Source organism: Cariama cristata, unplaced genomic scaffold (assembly GCF_000690535.1).
Source record: "Cariama cristata isolate BGI_N322 unplaced genomic scaffold, ASM69053v1 scaffold20111, whole genome shotgun sequence".
Classification (NCBI taxonomy): Eukaryota; Metazoa; Chordata; class Aves; order Cariamiformes; family Cariamidae; genus Cariama; species Cariama cristata.
In genome coordinates this window covers 60617-81131 of record NW_009597931.1, presented here as the reverse complement: position 1 = coordinate 81131, position 20515 = coordinate 60617, and the positions used below count along the sequence as shown (strand labels likewise).

General features: G+C 37.4%; 1 protein-coding gene across 1 annotated transcript in view; it reads right to left on the bottom strand.

Annotated features, from left to right (window-relative positions):
• Positions 1-20515, bottom strand: part of LPHN2 (latrophilin 2) — a 75334-nt gene that overhangs the window by 26509 nt on the left and 28310 nt on the right. The window contains exons 5-13 of the mRNA XM_009709098.1: positions 17912-18712; positions 9762-9857; positions 9118-9221; positions 8100-8285; positions 7016-7054; positions 3914-4097; positions 1843-1965; positions 1369-1574; positions 119-292 (exon numbers count right to left, since the gene is read on the bottom strand). Coding sequence (XP_009707400.1) covers positions 119-292; positions 1369-1574; positions 1843-1965; positions 3914-4097; positions 7016-7054; positions 8100-8285; positions 9118-9221; positions 9762-9857; positions 17912-18712 — 1913 coding nt within the window. The remainder of the gene's footprint in view (positions 1-118; positions 293-1368; positions 1575-1842; positions 1966-3913; positions 4098-7015; positions 7055-8099; positions 8286-9117; positions 9222-9761; positions 9858-17911; positions 18713-20515) is intronic.

Below are 20515 nucleotides of genomic sequence, written 5' to 3'. Positions count from 1 at the left end.
AGTGGGTAGAAGCTATAAATACTTAAGAAACTTCAGCAATTTTGGATCTTGCTAAAAATTTAAAGCTAAATCTTTAGAAGTTTGCTCCCTGCCGATGGTTAGAAACATCATTACCTACCACAATTTCCCGATGAGCCATAAGAATTGCAAAGTTGGTTAGGTGACTGCAAGCACACGTTGTATGAGTTTTATTTGTGTCAACCAGTTTGCAGCCTTGAGTTGACCAGTATCCCATCATAGTCCTCTCTGAGTAGTTCCAGAAGGAACAATTTGCATTGAAATAATTGTCAGGCTGGGAGATAAAAGGATAACATAAAATGAGGATTTTAGACACTAAGATGGCAATAACAATTGTTTAATATATGTAAAGGGTAATTTAGATTAAACTTTGCACGTTTCGGACAATAAAGTTTTTCATCAGTAAAATTGTGGACTATGTTATACAAGGAAGACATCTAGTTTAAAAGGGACTTTATAGTCCGAAACACTCTAAAGTGTAGCCTCAATTACTGTAGACCCAATTTTAAACAATTACAATTTCCATCTTACGATTTTATGCACTGATGGTACATTATAGCCATTTCTGCTTTCTGCAAAATTAGGACTGTGAATTTATTCTGAAGATACTTTTTCTGTAATTGAGAATTTGAAAATATGGTATTTTTCCTTTGATTCTCACCTTCGGTCAGGCCAAAATCATGCGAAAAGACATCAGGAAAAAGTTAATTCCTCAATGCCTATCTGCTTTGATGAAAAACAATCAAACCAGTTTTATAAAAAGGGGCAAAATGAGAAGAAAATCCAACTATATTTTCTCTATCATGGTAGTGATTATTTACTTTCCCCATGTGAGACATGAAAACAGAAAAGACCAAACTAATGAGCAAAGAAATACTTCAAATAAATTACCATGAAGAAAATATACACAAGTATAACAAACCAAGATATAATACTTCATTTTTCACTGAATAAACGCACTTAAACAATCTGTATAGCCTTGTAGAACTTAGTCCAAAATTAACGTAAAAAGTTAAAATGTGATTAAAACTTGCTACATCAGACCATCAAGAATCTTAACAGTTATTTTCTACCCTGCTACTAAGGTAAGAGTTAATTTTCAGTTAGAAACAAATTAGTCATTTACATTTTCATGTTGATTACTGAATTAGCTTTCATTAAGAATACACTTAAGTTCGAATAATCACTGAACCAGGCTCATTTAATTTTATGTTCATAGACTTAACTAAGCTTGTGTCTCTGACCTAGTCCAACATTTAAAATTCAAATGGAAAAAGGGTTATTTTTCTGCATTGCTTTTCTCTCTTGCTGATTTTATGACCTTCCCATTAATTCGTTAGCATAACTCACATCAATGTGTTCCAGCGTAAAATGCACAGGATCAGTCAGGTACACTCGGCTAGACTCCTTGTTGATAGAGGCTGCTATGACATGGGAGTTGACTGCAATGGTGCTATTCCGCCCAGCAAAGTCGCTGCCTAGCTTTATGGTTGCATTTTCAGTACTGAGAAAACGCCCCAAACTTTTGTAAATGATGAAAACCAGTTTTGCTAATCCTACAAAAGAAAAAAATCCCATCATCATGCCACAGAGGTCCACAGAAAGACAGCAACCTGTACTCTAATGAACTGACAATAAAGCATCAGTAAACAAAGAGGCATTTTCAGGCTATGATTTTGAAGAAAAATTCCCAGGTACCCACGATCTTCAAAAAAAAGCCACAGAGCAGTTTTGTTGTGTTTTGTTTTGATATTTTAACTAGGGGAGGTAATGTAGGTTTTACAAAAGTTAATGGAGTTTCAGCACTCCGTGCCCAAGACTCACCGTTCCTGCTGTTCTGTTTCACGGTGCTTGCAGAGAGCTGAATCGAGTTGCCTCCTTTACTGCCCTGAGGAAATTTCAAGTCCTGCACCTGGCCCTCAGTAATGAGCACTGCAACATCCAAAACTAAGCAGACCAGAGGGGGGGGGGGGGAAGGGGGAAAAAAACAAAAAAAAAGAAACAGAGCGGGGGGGGGGGGGGGGAAAGGGTAAAAAAAGAGAATGCAGAGAAAGTCTCTTGGCCACATTGCAATATGCCAGACGACAATATTTCCTCTCACTCTTTATTTAGTTTTCTCACACTGCTGTCCTCATTTGCCACCATAAGACAGATCTGTACTGCGTATTTTGAGCACGCAGAGTTAGTTTCTTTGACTAAGCGTAGTGTCCACTACTAAAATGACAGCTTTTTAATAGTGATAACATGACATCAAACCTTGTTTTAATTTGTGCCCCCAAAACATCTACTTAAAAATGCCACACACATGTTAATTTTGAAGCTCCTAATGTCTGTGCAGCATCCTCTGCTAACAGATTTAGAACTTTAAGTACTGATTTAGGTATAAAGAGTTTTTTAAATAGGCAGCAAATGAATACATAAGCATACTTATGCTGTGTATTTAACTAAATCAGTACTCGTGTCTAAAAAAAATTTCTTTTTCCTAACTCTAACTCTGTATGAAGTTTTATAGGAAACTATTTTATTGGTTCTGCTAAAAAAATATTTAAATCGACAACTTAGATGTCACTCACCCTTACTTAAGTTTCAATTTTGTAAGACTCTGTATATTCAGAAGCTTTCATGAGATTACCATAGAAGGTTGGATTCCCTTGGATATGTAAAATCATATAGGTCAGAGTAGTCAATTTGTTGACAAATATCTGCATTGTATTAAACTGGTCTAACTATAGGTCTAAACTATAGACTGATGAATGGTATGACATCAGGGAACGATTTCTCTTTCTCTAAGCCACACATATGTATGTGTGCTGGGAAGTCAGTCTTGCATGGCATCAGAAATGTGTTATTAACTATGACTTGAAGACAGTTTATCACAAGAAGTGATGTTCAGTCAGTCTGCTGAGCACCACGGAACTGCTTATGTATATCCTGAGAGAGATTTTCTGTGATTCAACCCACATTTCTTCAGGAACAACTGGTGCAGTTACTTTGATAACCGACTGTAACACCCCATCCTTTCCCTGTATCTTCCTACTCAAATTAAAAAGGCAGAATCATCTTCTACAGTTACAAATATGCAGACATTGAAATGTGAAAAGTCTCACTTCTGCAATCTATTCCAAGTCTCCATGTCAGTACCCCTCAAATTAGTAGGGTTTCAGCTTCCTTGTACCTCACTGAGACTACATTAATCTCTGTAATAAGATGAAAGAATTCTAATTTTATGCATAGCAATGATTTTTGCTTTAATACATCCTGCGTACCAATATTTGCACATCTCTAAGACCAAACCCCTTCATTTCTCTGTCATCACTTAAATTCCAAATTATGCTCCAACTATCTTCAGCTATTTTGCAGTCTCTGGAGCATAGCTATTCTGCATTATGGGAGATGTAGTTCACTGAACACATTTTTACCTGAAGGCAGTCATGTTTAATATAAACATTTGGCCTATGTTCTGAGTGCCTAAAATATTTAACTGGCAGAGTATGTTGCAAAAAAGTAATTTAAATTCATTAGGAACAGTTTATATATAACAGGAAAGCATTTCTGCAGCTCTATAGAAAGCAGTTACCTCAAAAAAATCCATACTCTGCATTTAAGCACTCTTCCTATCCATACGTCCTGCTAACGATTTTTCAGTGGTAAATCAACTCTGCAACATCAACTACTTTCCATTTTACACTGTACTAATGACACTAAAGAAGAATGCTAATTTTGAAGAACTAAACAAGAAAAGCATGTCTCCCCCACTTAGGAGCATTTACCTTTCCACCAAATGTTGCGCAGCTCAGCTTTCAAAGAGTATGTCGCTATCTAGCATATATTTTGCTGATTTTGCCTAAAGCAATGCACAGCATTTTAAATTATGCTTGAAAAGAAATTTACTTACCGATATTTTCTGTGGGCATTGAGACTCTAGTTGGTTCTAAGAGATTGTCAGCCAAGACAAAAGCCCCTTCTTCTAATGTATCAAGTAGCATTGTGGCTGCATGGGCTTGTTCTGAAGAATTCATGTCCTTCCAGGACTCCAGAGCTTCAGGTCTGAGCAGGTTGTCCACTGTATCCACAATTGCCTGCATTCATTAGAAAATTATTATTAGGTCTGATTGCCCTAGGCTGCTGGGGAAAATTTCCAATGTTATCTGGTGACAATTATAATACTTAACTGTCAGAATGATTTACTGTGATTAAATGGCACTAGAAAACTATTTTCAACATAAAAATATTTTCCATCCTCTCGCTGGATTAGCATTAATAGAAGTGCAGTTAGCCACTAGCATTGTGTGGTCTCTAAGTGGTAAACATGCAGATTTGACTTGTCTTGTGTCAGATATAAAGACCATCTTATTAATGCGCTGAAAAACGTAGAAATAAATGCCAGAAGTTTTGCCTGTAGCTTTCATCCTGAAGTTAATGTCAAAATGTATAACTACTATTTAAAAATATTAACACCAAAATTGGCATTCTGCAGTTTAGGTTAAAATGACAAAAATACTATTCTGGAAACTTAGTCCAACTCATGCAGCCATAGCACTATAAACTACTTGTCTATGACAAACTGCCCTCTTTATTACAGGAAGCATGGAATGAAGCTGACTCGGTGGATATAAATTAGTCCGTGCCACTCTCACTCCCCCTCCTGTTCCTGTTCATAGATACTTAAAAAGATTACTAACTCCCATTCCTGCACAAAGGTCAGTTAAAAAAGGAAATCAATAGAGCAAACAAGATGTCCACTGACTGTCCCTCTTATCAGTGAAGGCAAAACTGTAAAACCGAATAAAGCTGCCATTTTAAAAAGTCTTTCTCGTAACAACTCTATCATCATGTTTTAAGGTTCATTAAGCTGCATATAAAGTAACAGTAAATAAGGAAGAAGAAGAATTCAGTGACATGATTACATTATTTTTACAAAATAATCCAATCAATCAGAGTAATCAGTTAATCAATTGAAGGCAGGCTCTTACATTAATGCATAATGTAGCTGTGCATTGGGTATGCTGTGCATTGAGTATGCCATGCATTGCTGAAAACACCCTGTTTACTCTGTCCCATTTACCTAGTCATAATGTGTCATTAAGCATATACATAATTTGTTTGATCAATTTAAAAGCATTGGGAATGGAAACAGAACACATTGTACAAACAGAAAGATGTCGGTCTGGAATATTATATTGTGCAAATAAATGAATAGGAAAAGTTGGTCAAGGCTATTGTCAGAGCAAGATTAATTAGCCTAATCCATTTTAATATCCTCTTTCTGTCTGCATTGCGAGCCACCACGACCTTCCTGGCAGGTGGAAGATACTTCGAAGTGGCATTAAAGCCTTTTTTCTTTCTCTAATGGGAGACAGAATAGTCCAAAAGCTCACACTGATACTGCTGTAGCCATTAACTAGAGTGGAACAGAAATTGGTCTGCAGAGGCCACATTCATTAGTCACCAAGAAATACAGATTGGAGCCTCTAATCTGAGGTACAAATGAATCCTCTGTCACAAAGTGGGAACTTGCTTCATTTGCATAGTGTAAGTCAGCTCTTGATTTGTAATTTCAAGAGGTTTATTAGTCTTATCTAAGCAGAGAAGCCCATTTGAGACCTACAGAAAATGACACCAGTTGGAAATCAAGGTTGTGCTATTGTTTCTTGCATATATCCATATAGCGCTGACAGTATGCATTCATTAATATGAAACACTTTTTATTTATTACAGGATAATCTAACTGTGCATTTTTTCCTGTGGAAAATGATCACCTGCACAGTAATATTTCTGAGGTGTTCTCCTCTCCTCTCAGACAGAGGCAAGGGGGCGGTGGGAAGACCATGCAGCCCCTGTGACGCAGCTATCGGAGCAGCCCAGTTACTGCTCTTCTTACGTTCACGTTTACTATTGAAAATGAAGTATCAAAGCAGTTTACTCAAACCATATCTGCTGGATTTCCCTTTACTATTAAAAAATATTTTCTAATAAAAACCTATGACAATTATTATTATTTGACAAATGAATTTCTCTCCAGATCTTTGTCTCTTTTTGTCAATTTTTTTGCATAACTGGACATCTCCCATCCACTTCCAGGGCTGCACGATAAAAAAAAGAAGTGCCCTGTACAGAGAAAAGTCTCTTCAGTAAGAGTCTGAATTGTTTTATTATGTTGCAAAGTAGTTAAAAGTTCTTTTCAAAAGTCATTCTTACATTTTATCTCAGAGGGTACAAGTAAAAATCAGTATTTTAAAAGAAACTTTGAAAAAAGGTGCAATAAAATTTTTCAGAACCAGAGACAATCTGTTCTAGGTCTTTTTTCTCTTCTTCACAGGCGCGAGGTGGCATTACTGACATTGTATTGCAGAGCAGGAGCTGGCCACTACAGACAACCATTCTACAGCAAATGAAAGAAACTGAAAATTGGCTAGCAATGTGTAACATGTCTTCTATATAGCCTGGTTAATGGGCCACGTGGCACACATTTTACTAGTAAAGTTAGAGAAATACTTGTCTTTACATTTTATCCTGAAGTTACTGAATCTGGCCTTTGTAACAACTCTTAAAACTGGAAGAAAGAGTGACTTTACTAGGCATAAGAATACACAGAGAACAAAGCAGGTTATATAATGTATATTTTTCATGCAAGCAAATTAACTCTGAACAGTCTTTGATATAAAACACTATCAAGCTGAAGTAATTTCTGTCAAGTTGCCAGCTTTTTCCTCTACCCAAAGCTGTATTGAGAGAGAGATATTACTTCCAATTCAGATAATAACTATTTCTGCTCTTTTAGTTTTGAACAAGTTGAGGTAAAAGAGGTATAAACTTTGATCTTCGATTTTTTTTTTCTGAGTGTTATACCTGTGCAAAGCCAACATTTGTACAGTTGATATGGGGCACAATACACATTTATCAAAGACTGAAATACATAGGATCATGCAGCAAGATGATAAAGCGTGGCAGGTTGCTGAAGCAGGGAGAAAGCAGGGTGACAGCACAGGAGAGATACCTTAAGGTAAGCCCTGCATGTCTTCTCTCGTTTTTGGAGCTTTTTAGTAAGAAAAAAGAAAATCAGAAGTTAGACACATTCTGGAAAGCTTCAGAAATATCAAAAAATTAGTCTGATGTTTCAAATCCCGAATTTGAACAATAGCCTGGACATTAATCTCGTTTCTGTCCAGCAATGACTATAAAAAAACATCACACAGGCATGCTTTTCCCCAGACTTTATACAGATGCCCAGATATCTTTGCCCAAATGGTGGGATTTGTGTGAAAAGGTCAAAGAAGAAAATCCCTGTGTGGGCACTTGATCTGTCTCTGGGAAAACTCTTTTAAGGGCAGCCAGGGATTGTAAATAAAACTGTTGCCAAAATAACAGAGGAGCGTATGGAGCTCACTCTCTAAAGGAGGCTGAAAAAATGTTTTGTCTGTAGCTTGTTGACTAAGCTGACGCAAGGAAGAGGTCGAGAATTACAGTATTTCCTCTGAGAAAAAGAGGAATAGTAATAATACTTGTGATTTGTATTTAAACCACAAATACATACATTTTCTCTGAAACATTTCTCTGAACACCATTCTGGAGAAAACACTTAGGCCTGTTTTAGTATGTGTACTAAGGCATATTTATAAAGATCAATTATAAGTGACGCTGGCGTCTTTAAAAGGCTAAGAAAGTGCTACTATTCTGCAGGAAGTCAGGTTAAAATAAAACCCTGCAACTATGCAGAATTCCACTGATTTTATTACACGTTCAGGGCTAAAAGGATCACTGGATAAACACGCTGATTTGTTACAGAATTTTTGAGAGCTAATGCCCATTTCCCTCATACTAGTTATAACACATTCCAGATTTTACTAAAGGACACAGCTAGGTATTTTAGGACCAGTCAGCTATTGTGAATTATATCTTATTCCCTAAAGAAGGTAACTGCAACTTTCTGCTGTGTATTTACTGCTGTTTTCTTTTACATGTTTATTCCAGAATATAAGCACGCAGGAACAAAGTATAGATTAATATTTCTGAAAGGGAAAAAAATAAAAAAACAAGGGCAATTGTTATCCCAGCAGGAGGAGGTGACAGGAGATGTGTACCTTGTTATAACTCCTTCCAGCAGAGTCTTTTTCACTGGGCCGCAGTTCCTGCAGCTGAGCATCCAAAATGTCCACGAGCTGCTCCATCAGCCTCACTGATGAACTAACATCGCCAGCGAAGACCGGTCCTTTGGTGTGTTTAGCCAGTTCATTGGCCAGACTAGCAGCATTTTCTCCACTTCTGATCTGAAATGACAATTTATATTATCTCAGCAGGGTCCCTTGTTCTGCTTGCGGCTCCTAATTCCAATTCCCCATGTACCTTTGTTGTGGTGAAATAACCATTTGCATGTACATTGAAATCTGCAACTAATTGAGACCAGTAACGTTCTCTTTATCTCAGAAGATTAAAGGTTCTTAGATCCATGACACACAAAAGCAGTTCTTAACAGTCATCAAAACCAGAAATCAGACTAGGACTTTTGGGCTAGATCTTCTATTCATCCTCACTTTTATTTTACTGCCATTATCAGACACTAAGAAATCTATTTGTTCATACTACTGCTTGAGGCATTTGAAAGTCAAGTAGCCTGGTATTGACAACAAATTACCCAGTTTTCATAAACTTAGTAAATCTCAGTAGGGAGGGAAAACACAAAGTGCCTCTGCGCTCTAATCATACTGTTATTAATGTGCCCAGATAAAAATCTTTTTATTACAGTATAATATTTCCTGAACCAAAAAACCTCACTGTATACCAGATTTTGCTGCATGATTTATACTTCATTTATTAAAGCAAATATAGCTTTTGTTTTTTGAACACCAGAAAAGATACATTGCTTTAAATAGCAATGAAAACACTTAATCACAGATTCAATACAAGAACTCAGAGGGAGAGTGTACCAAAACACACACATGAACCTAGCTGTTGGCCAATGCTTTGCACACAAAGTACACGTAACTCCTACTTTAAATGAACACACAGTAAAAAAGACAGCTTCAACAAACTGAATTATTAATGCTCAGAGTTAAAATCTTTAATCACCAGTGTACACCACATTAAAAGGTTTCAACCAACCTTCTGAGCCAGCTGATTTACCCAGTGTGAGGTGCAGTTGCTAAGATCAGGGCCTTTGGGGTTCCACATTCCCGTTAAGACCACGCAGAGATATGACGCGGTTCCTACAACAGATGCAGAAAACTACAGTGACATGGAAATAATTTTTCTGCATGCATTCAGGAAATCGGCTACACTCTGCTCCTAATCAATGTTAAATTCTGAACGCTGCTAATGGCAGTAGTTAACAATAATTGACAAAAACGTAAGGAAATAATGTAGATTACAAACAGCAATAAAAAAGTCAGTGAAAAGTACCAGACGTTTTCTGCAAACAAACAAAAAGCCCTTGATTTTTCCTGGAGCTCATCCAAAGGGGAGCTCATAATGAGAAAGGCAGCTATAAGCATATTTCACAACAGTCCTCAAGCAAAGCCCTAAAATTTGACCTGTATTCTCAAAAGCGCATGGCAATTCTGCAGCTACGCTGAAATGCCGTTCACAGATTAAAACTTGACCATTGTTCGTAGATACTGCATTCTCCAAGTAACAAAAAATCGTGTGACAGACAGCTTGAGATTAAAAAAAAAAAATCACCATGAGAGAGCGGCACATTGCTTTTGAAATGTCTGCTTGAAATCAAGATACATTTTTAAAGGCAATACCTCGTGTTCCTTTGGGGCAAGGGCGTTCAACCATCATTCCTCTTTGTGTCTGAGGCCAGCTAATCCCCCTGGCCTCAGTCGGTTCACAGAATCTCTCTGGCAAAGGGAAAAAACTTGTCACAGGAGGAATTTTGGTTGTGGAAATGGGTGGCGGTGGCTTGGGTCCTCTGCTTCCTTCCTTTGTTCCTCCAGCTAATGTTGTGCTTATGGGACCTTTCTGTGATGTAGTGCTAGTGGTTGACACTGTAGTTTTGTATAGCTCTGCTGAAGAAGTTATTGTCACTGCTGTGGTAGGCACTGCACAGAGAAAATTGGAGTAATAATAAAGTAAATGACTTCAGAATTATAAAAGAAAAAGTTCTTTAAATGTTATTTATGTAGTTTTAAAGGATTTTCTGGTGTCTCCTTTCCTTTATCTTAATATTACTCTTTTCTTATTGCTATTCTGAGTGCTTAAGATGTAACTTTGACTCTTCTTTTTAACTCCCAGCTCATACCAGTATGATGCTTCAGCACATTCTCCAAATAATCTCTTCCGTAATAAAAATTGATAGTTACATTTCTAAAGGCTGAAAGGCAGTACTAGTGAGTTATTAGTACACAATAAACATGCTCAAAGCAATTAAAGATTACTTAATCATTTTTGCAGAAGGAATAACTCAATAGACAGAATCATTTGAAACAGCGTGCCGTAAACAATGCAGTCCAGCTTTAACAAGAAAGGCAGTGGGCTGTAACTAACGAGACCGTTTTAAAAAAACAGACCCTAAAACTTCAAGTCACCCAGTACACACCTTCCAGGAAAATAATTACGATAACATCTTCCTACCCGGCAGTCATTCTGCTTGAGAGCGCTGCAGCATGCCCGATTAGCTCCAAACAGAAGCAGCATCTAGCATGTACGTGGTGTTCTTCTGCTTGAACATTTCAGGCCTTAACATCCTTTTTTGATAAAGCAGGTATGAAGACACAACTCGTTCAAGCCAGTGGCAAGTACCTAGCTTAATGTTTTCTGAAACACTAGGATCGGCTTAGACCACATCACTTCTGCCTGGGACTCGCAGCTGCTCACTCCACTGACCCACATCGGGAATGCATCACTGGAGCTGCTGAGGAACAGCCCGAGCTATGCCAAGGTTTTGAGGCTTTGGAGAGATAATACTAGTTAATGCTAGTGGAGGTAACAGTCCAGAATTCCTGTTCATCACCTTCGAATGTATATTGAGTAACAGCTGGAACAATGCAAGTAAGCAAAGTAACTGAAACAGTTATCATTAACTATTTCCAAATCTTCATTAATGTTCACAGTGCTTTATAGGCATGTAAAAGCACAGATCCTTGTGCTGAGAATAAGTAAGCTCATATGAAGTGTTTTTTAAATCCTAACTGATACAGAAATAAATTAAGCTAATGTTAGGATTAACTTCAGTGGATAAAGTGGCTTTTTTCTTTCTTTTTGTCTTCTTCTGCTAGGCTCTTGAACTCTTGACTTACTGGACAACACATCTTCTCTAAATTAAATCATAAACAATAACCAAAAGAAGTGCTGCCTTGCTTTCTTTCAGCAGATGTTTTTTACGTTGGTGTTTTGAAAAAGATTTAACTTTCAGTAGTTTGGCAGATAACAATTATTTCAAAATAATTTTTCATTTATATTTCAGTTATAATATATTAGGAGTCTCAAATATTAATTTATCTTTTTATTTTCGTATGAAATTATGGTGGGGGTTTTGAACATCACTATCTGTTTTTAAAGACAAAATTGAAAGATGTGCTTTTCATCCCTCTTTTCCTCACAAATGAGAAACTTCTTCAGAGGCTGTCTTCTCTTCAGTCTCATTCTTGGCTGCTTGAATACAGTCTGTGTAATTGTGCTGAACTCGTGGCGTAGCCAGCTACTATGAAACCTACTGAAATCCTCAGATCTGTTCTGCAAGTGCTTGCCTGACATCTTGTGAAACTGCTGTAATTTTCTTTCGATTACAAGGCATCCAGCCTTCTAGTGCTTTCCCAATTAACATTTGTCAAAAGCATTTGCAATCACTTGCAGAAGTGTCAGGCAACGCCTGCTGAATCAGGTCCTGGGGAACAGGGAACTGGTGGGGACCGAGAATGATGCAAGGGACAACCAATTATTACTATCCTTCCCCTAACACATTGTGCTAATTAGTACATATTTAACCACTGAAATGTGTATTAGCATTATTGTAATTACTACTCAAAACCTATAATGTTTAGGATAGCTTCGTCTCAGAAGCAAAACATCATGGTAACAATTCATACCAACACTCTGAAGTTCAGTAGTGAGGTAAAAATTTTCAGAACATATTTTGTGCTGCACACTGAGATAAAATATCCTGCTGTCATTATGCAACTTTAGGTAGAACAATTTTAACGCTATTCATTAAAATCAATTTCAAAGCATATCACCTCTGATTCAAAAATGACCTGCATAGCTTAGTAGTACTACATACTTTAGAAATGTATTTATAATCTCATATTTTAGGAGAAAGACTTCAAATACCCTCTCTTATAAAACTGAAAAAAATACAGATAATTTCTAAGAGATTTTCTCTTGAATTTAAAGATTTAAAGAAAATTTAAAGAAAGGAGAAGTCAGTATATTTAAGAAAGTACCAGGAAACTTCAGACAGTGCTGGAAGTCTGGGAAAGAAGAACGTTGACAAAATAGGAAACGACCGAACCCACCACTTTAAGGAATACATCCAGCTTTTAGAAGGCAGATCATTTTGTTTTTCATGACCTGTTAGGGAACTTAATCTGCAAGGCATTCTCCTAAGCTGCAAGAAGACACATGATAGCTGCCACCACCTGATGTGTCTCGTTCTGAAAGCAGAGGGTGGTGGCATCTGCAGGCTCCCATGCACTGTCTTGCGGAGCACTTTATCAGTGTAACATAATGGCAGTGATGATTAATATGCTGCAACTAAGAATAAGAACAAACTCCATGTTGAGGTTATTAACCTACTGTTCCAAGTAGCAGGGGTGAGCCACTACAAGGCTAAAAATACGTATTTTTTGTCCAACGCCGAAAAAGTTGCTTTCACAATGTGAGATTCTATTTAGGACTTTTTGACTAGGGTTGACATGTCAAGGAGAAAACCAAAATCTCTTCTGCCTTCTTCCTTTTTTTAAGAACAGGTGTGTCTCATTATCAGCTGAAGACAGTCTTTGTAAAATTAAAAAAAAAGAAATAAGAAAAGAGCAAAAGGAAGCAAATCCAAAGACTCAAGTTGAGGGTAATTAATTTACATTTGTTTCATGCAGTTCCTAACAGCTGATTTAAACAGTTATGCATACTATCTGTTTCTAAAAATGAACACACCACTGGAGTAAAACTTAACACCTGTTTAACAGTGTGATGTCTATAAAAAACATAACACAATTGCCTAGGACAGCAGGGGAATAGTAACTTCGTTTCCCCAACTGACAGCGAAGAGTAGATTTAGAGAAGGCACACAAGTTATCTAGCATTCTTTGCCAACAGGTTTCTATTCTAAGCAGGCATAAAATATGTTTTTAAAAAAACAAACCAAGCCAAAACAAAAAAATCCTCACCCAAAATATAACTGACCTTAGATTTTAAATTGTGTTGAAATGCCCGGATGATGCGCCACTTCTGAAAATACTAATAGTTCCATTTTCATCTCTGGCATCTAGGTAATTTTAGAAATCAGCTGCATGGATTTTTCAGTTAAATGTATGCCCTTGTAAGTCAGGCATTTCAATGTATTCGGACATGTGAAAATCTACGTGCCCGCCTTCATTTTCAAAAGGTATCATACACTGAGCTGCTGCGTAAAGCAATGGAGATCAGAAACCTGTACAAATCCAGATTTCCCTACCTTCTGCTTATTACTGCTGTGTGCTTGTTTTCATGCTTCAGTGAATAGCAGGGAAGTCACTAAGACTCAACTAATTACCTATAGGTTTCAGCTATTATGCTAGCCAGTACTCTATTGACCATGCCAAATCCCATTAGTTGAAAGTGAAATGTTTACACAACCATTTATAAATTTATACCCTGAAAATTATAACAAATATGCCACAAAATTAGCAAAATACCTATGATCAACAAATGTGCTATCTAGTCCCCATTATGTTGTCTTTACTTGTACAACCATTCTTTAATCAATCTGTAGTGTATCAGACTTGATATAATAGTAAAGATCTAATTTACTTAACAATTTGCTGCATGACTTCGTCATAGATTCTTGGTGTCATAAAGATTTAGTTGCACTAGTTTCCTATTATTTCAAGCCCTCAGTGATACTACTCTCCGAATTTCTGTTCTGTCCACACTCGCAACATCCGTATTTTCCTGCAGTGATCCAATAAAACTTAATGATGGGTATCATAGTACAAAAGGGGAGACAACCTCAGTTTGAACAGTTTGCACAGTTAGAGCAAATTGGGATGAGTGTAGATGAAATCTCTCCCTAATGCACTAACACAGAACAAAAGGATTTATCTTCTTTTTGTTACCAAGGAAACCTTACAATGTAATGTTCATATTCACTTTTTAGAGGGAAAATTCCCATCATTCTTCCTGATGTTTTAACTTAAAATTCCCTTAAAAATTCCTATTTCAGCAGGGATTCATTTGGTCCCTTGGATACCTCCTTTAGAAAAAATGTAACAGGATCTATCCACTAAATTTACCAAGGATACAAGAATTCTGGTTTGTTTCAAATTTTTCAGTGGCTTTTTGCAGGGCCTGGTATATTTTATTTTATTTCTAAGTTAAGGGTTTGATTTCTAAATGTAATTTTTACACTTAACCTTAGAAAATGTGCTCTTCTCCAGTATCTAAGTGGTACTTGTCAGCTGTAGCTCTGAAAACCATTTCTACATCTATGTACTATAAATCCCACAGGAAGAGAGAAGGAAAAACAGCACATGAAGAATGATGTTAAGGGGGGAGTTCTAAGGGCAGCAGACCCCATTGTCCGGGGTAAAACAGTAGCTTGGCTGCAGCATCCGCAGTTTTAGAAATCTGAAGAGTTCTCCTGAAGATTAAGAAAATAAAGGAAGCACATAACATGGACACTTGCAAGAGAGGAAAATGGCATAGGTTTGCAGCAAGGATAAGGTCAACATTAGGTTAATTATAGTAGTATTTCAGAGGTTTCATAGGCAGATTTAAAAAAAAAAAAATCAACAGTGAGAAAAAAGACAGGTCTGGGATCATGGGTGAGTCCAAGATTTTGGCCCTGGGAGCAAATGTAAACCCTTGAGCTCAGAAGTGTGGCTCAAATGGGACAAATCCATCCTTCATGTAAGAAGAAAGATTGCTGTTTTTGAAGCACTTGGTAGCTGGAAGTTATGGTGTAGATAAGAACTGACAGTCAAGACAAATAGATGGGGAAAAAAAAAGGAATCCGTGTGCATCTATATATCATTATTGCTCCCACGGCAACAGAGGAAACACTGATTGCTGAGTTTCCCACAAAGGTCCCAAGTTAACCGTTCGAAACAGAAAAGGCCACGACTTCCAATTTTGAGGCACGGACCTTGTGACACCATTAAACACTTGATATTAAAGTACCATTACAAAAGACACTAAAAGAAGGTTCTTGTGTTGGGTGACTTAAAGAATGTCATCCTAACACCTATGTCTTTGAGTAGATGATTAAGAAATCTGAGTCAACCACAAAAAACCCAAACCAAACCAGAACAAAAGAAACACAAAACTGCCCTTCATCAAATGTGCTGAAAATCTGATCTAATTCCATATGAGATTAAAAAATCCAAATGTGTATTACACGTACAGATTCTTTAACTGTGTAACAATGGAAGGACTGATCTTCAATTTATACAGACTTTATGCTGAAACAAAGAGGAACTCAGAATATAATACAAATAAAATAGAGTTAGAAACTGTACAGAATCTCTTCTTGGTTTTATAGCAGTACATCTCAAGGACAATCATATTAGATAATTTTTCCTTTAATTTAGTAGTCTTTAACTACAGGCAATTGGCTTAGGCAAAAGAGGAAATGAACTGAAACATATTCTTAGATCTGCTATATACAGATCCATAGAAAATTAAAATACTGGGTATTGGCTTTATATAAGGAAAAATGTCTTTTGTGAATATATGCATCACATATTCAAATAAACCTAGTGTCTTCATATAGTTTCTGTATTTTAAAAAGGCCATAATCAAAATATATTTACTGATGTCATAATGCATTTAAAACCCAAACTCATAAATCACTCAAAATATATTCCTTCTCTGACTTCATGGGTGAACAGGCAAAGAGCTCAGACAAGAGGCAAGCACCCTGAAGTGTGCCCTGGCCTCCCTCTCGTCTAGGTCTCGTTGGAATACGCTGTTTCTCCCCCTGCCTTGCATGCCAGCAAGGAACCCAGGAACGTGAAGGGGTGCTGATGGATGCCCAAATCTCTTTCTGATACTAGATGGGATGTGTCCTGCACATGTACTGTAACTTAGAATCTTAGAGACTCTGTCATAATAAAAACATTACAGAATGTCTTACTGGAGACCTTTGTTGGTTTATGAAAGTAAAGGCAGGATTCCACAAAGCCCTTTCTTCTCTCCCTGCTCTTCCTTAACACTTTTCCTTCAATGCAATGATTTAAAGATTAGCTTTTGCCACATTCATGGTAGCTGCCTGAACTGTGAAAGCTACTTAGAACCTGCACTTCCATTTTCTCCTCTTCCTATTACAGCTTTGGAGAATTCAAAATGCATCTTCATCTCGGTTAAACCGAATGAAAAGTGACATGCATGAGAACGTATGAAAATAAAAGCTTTGATATTTTTCTAATTATATAGGTGGGTATGTCTCTGCTAAGAGCAGCCCCAAAGCCTCCCTGAGGAATGGACTAGCTTGATGTACAGAGAGCAGAGCTTGCCAGGACTGCTGCTCTCGCAGCTGGAGCTCAGTCCTCAAACACCTGGAACCTGTCTGAGCCTGGCCGCGCATTGCCAGGGAGGTCTGAGGGAAACACACTGGACAGATCGTCGCTTGGCTCTGGAGATCACTAACTTATTGGTTCTAAACTGCCTTGTTCTGCTGCATCTTAGGTACTTTCATACCTGGAAAAGCTATATACATGTTGATATAATTGTGTGCATGCTATGTAGCTTGCACTACTGTGCATGAACCAGCTTCGCTGAAGCAGGATAGCTACTTTTCATGTGGAGAAGCCATTATCACTACTTTTTTGAAGTAGAAAAAACAGCTGCTAAATATGCATACCAGTTAGATGAGAGAAGTATTACCTTCATAGCTAAAGCAGCTTATCAACATTCTGTTCCTTGCTGCATGCATCTTCTGCCACAGAGCATTTCTCTCGGCATTTACTCTCCTCTGCAGATGTTTGTATGTGGCTGTGCCTGTTCATGTCATTTTTAGGGATTTCTGAGACCTAAAGACCTCCATTTTTCTTTTCTCTTTTGGCAGTTAGTGTCTTTCCTTTTAGGTAGCTGTTGTAAATTCAAGTGAGATGAACTGCAATTGTAATGGACTTACCGAGAAACCTGCTAAAAAGATGTTGGATAATCTTGTCTAATTCAGCATTAGAAACTATGAAAATAGGGCTGTGGAAAAATGTTTATGCTTGGTATTGCATATTAACCCCATACATCTCCTCTGGGACCTCCCAGTACACATCGCTTCCAACTGCTGGCGCCAAGAAGTTAAAAGGTCTGCATGTATGTTGTAATCAATTCAGAAGTCAGGTAACACCAAGTGGATGGGAACAGGTTTCTGGCTCAGTGTGAATGAACTCAAACTTAGTTGAATGAACTCAAACTTAGTTTAGCTATAGAAGACAAACTGACTGATGGTATAAAGTAAATAAACAATTCCCCAACTCTTTCTCCAACACAGAAAAGCTATACACTTGTATTAAAAAAAAAGAGAAAAAAAGAGAAAAAAAAAGAAGCACAAGCCTGAAAATCGAATAAAGTAATTCTATGTCTTCACAGGTTCTGCAAATTTACCTTGCACCACTGTAATGCTGTACTGCTCAGAATGGCACAAACAACCCCTCCTTGCCTCTCTGCCAAGAGCTAAGTCTAAGACCAAAGATATTGTAACATAGTTATCTGAATGGAAGTACAAAGAGATTAAAAATCAGAAAAAAAAAATTCTTACCTTGGGCAGGATCAGGTGGACCAAACTCCAAAGAATATCGCAGAATAAAGTTGTTATTCCACACATACAGCTGGTTGTCTCTGGGGTTGTAATCCACTGCGGCAATGTACTGGTACTGGTTGGGGAAAGGAATGTCCACGTGCTCGCCTCTGCTTAACCTGGTGTTGTAGATGTAATCAATGGCATTCTTGCCCGTCTCGCTCTCATTGTCCTGATACACCGATCGCACTACATACAGGACACCACATATCATGAAAGCATTGGATGCTGCCCGTTTGTCGTACGTCGTTTCCCAGGTGGCTTCGAAACGCAGGGTGTACGGGTTCAGCTGGCTGATCACTATCATCCCGTTGTTTTGCTCTGTAGCATAAATTACCCATAAGCCATTTTCATCAACTGCCAAGTCAATATCAGTCTTTCCTCCCCATCGGTATGGAGAGGTGTCATGGTAATTAGCATAATTGATTATGGCCTCTCCACTCTTAATTCTAGTCCTCAAGTCAAATTTTACTATGTTCCTAGTTCTTTCCTTGTTAAAAAAGACAGCACCATCATACACTACAAATCCAGTACCATCCACTCGATTTGGGAGTTTGTATGTCGTCTGCTGGCGTCCGTTTTGGAAGTCCTCTAAAGAAGCATATTCTATCAAAGTATCAGTGCGATACGGAGTCCATGGCATGAAGTATATTTTATCTGCAGCCTGGAGAGGATCTTTGCACCAAGCACCTGCTTTTTGTTCAGCTTCATATAAATACGGTGAGTCCACAATTGCTTTCAACGTCCCCGGGCAAACAAAAACTAACAGTCATAGAGAGAAGTAAGACAAGAATTACGTCAAATTAAGACTGTGTCATAATAAAAATTTTTTAAAAAGAAAAAAAAAAGTAGGTAAATCATAATGACTGTGTCAGGAAGAAAAAAAATTGATTTAATTGGCACTAGATTATACCTTATGTTATAATTAATGCAATTATCACCCTTTATCATCCACTTTTCTTAAAGTTACCATGTTCTTGCTGTACCAGTATGGAAAGTGGATGGGAACTGTTTCACCAGTACAGACCAAGGCTCAATGGCATACACAGACAGCTGAAAATGTAGAGCTACTCTTGCATTTTCATCTTAGACTTTTAGTGAGTACGCATTAACGCTCCAGAGCTTTTAACTGGTGTGCAGCAGTGCGCTAGGTCATTTCAGTCAAAAAAAAAATCACATTGACTTGTTTAGAACTTTAAGAAGTGGTGAGGCTGAAAAAGGAGGTGCCTCGATTAAAAATAAAGGAACAAAACAAATCATCAGGTATATAGAGAAAGCAATTAGGAGCAGAGAAAACAAAACACAACCAAAGCAATGAATGAAAACAGACCAGGAAACCCTGTAACCATGGCATGCTATGGAGAGGGTTCTGGAAGCCAGGCAAGATGACACTTGATTAACAAGAATTTACCCAAGGGTGAGAGAAAGAGAGGGAAAGAAAGACAAAGAGAAAGGGAGAGAAAAAAGCAAGGGAGTCTTCCCTCCAGCCCAAGTATTTCAGACACTATACCCCGCCACCTACTTTAAGCAGCCAAGTCACTTTATTGCAAACAGTCGACTTCTTTATGAGGTGTACTTATGAGATCCTGCTGATTATCATAATATAAGAGTGTTGTGGGGAGGGGAAGGGAAGAGGTTAACATCCATAAGGCACATAACAAGGAGCTGGGGTTTGGACTGTATACGTTATTTACCTTTTTGCTCCACTTCTATTTTAAGCATCAGAAGAAAAATAAAAAAGTGCAAGGAAAAAAGAAAGAAGATTAACATAAATTGACTATTAATCTAAAGATTAAATTAGTAACAGACGCTAAATATAGGGAGAATAAGAACTGCACTATATTGGATAAAGAGAAACAGACAACAGGAAAACCTAGCAGGAGAGAGATTCTACGGTTACACAAGTGAACATGGATCAATCATTTTAGCAGATTAAGGAGGCAATACAGATATGCTGGCATGTAGTTTCACTTAGTGAACCTGAATAAATAATGAATGACTTTACTAATGCATGCTGTACATACTCTTCTTCTTCTCAAAGTATAATGCTATCAAGTTGTTTTTTGACACATTAATTTATCATATATGTGTGAGTGCACATATACGTATTATATTAATTAGATAATTATAAATTCAAAATGCAGTATATTAATTATATAGGTTTGTAAGTGTGCTTATTAAACCTTCCCCCATCTTTACCCCAGAAATCCCTCTGCTTTTCTTTCTTGTAAAGAAAGCAGCTTGCATCCTTTAGCTCTCCTTAGGCTTTATTTTATTTGTTTTCCTGAATGTTAATCTTGAGAACTTTTGCCACTTCTTAGTTTACTACTGCAAAATCAGACTAGAAGAAATAAGCAAAAACATCTAGAAAAAAGAAGCAAAAGCACAGTAAGCAAGAGGAAAAGAGAAGAAAAAATTAACATTTAGTTAATTCAGATATTCTCCAGCATCATCAATTAAGCCCGAAACAGCAAGCTAGTATGCAAAGATAGTCATACTAAGTGTTTAAAACAAACATCCATCCCTCCACTGTACATGGAAAATATAAACTGAACCTGATTAACA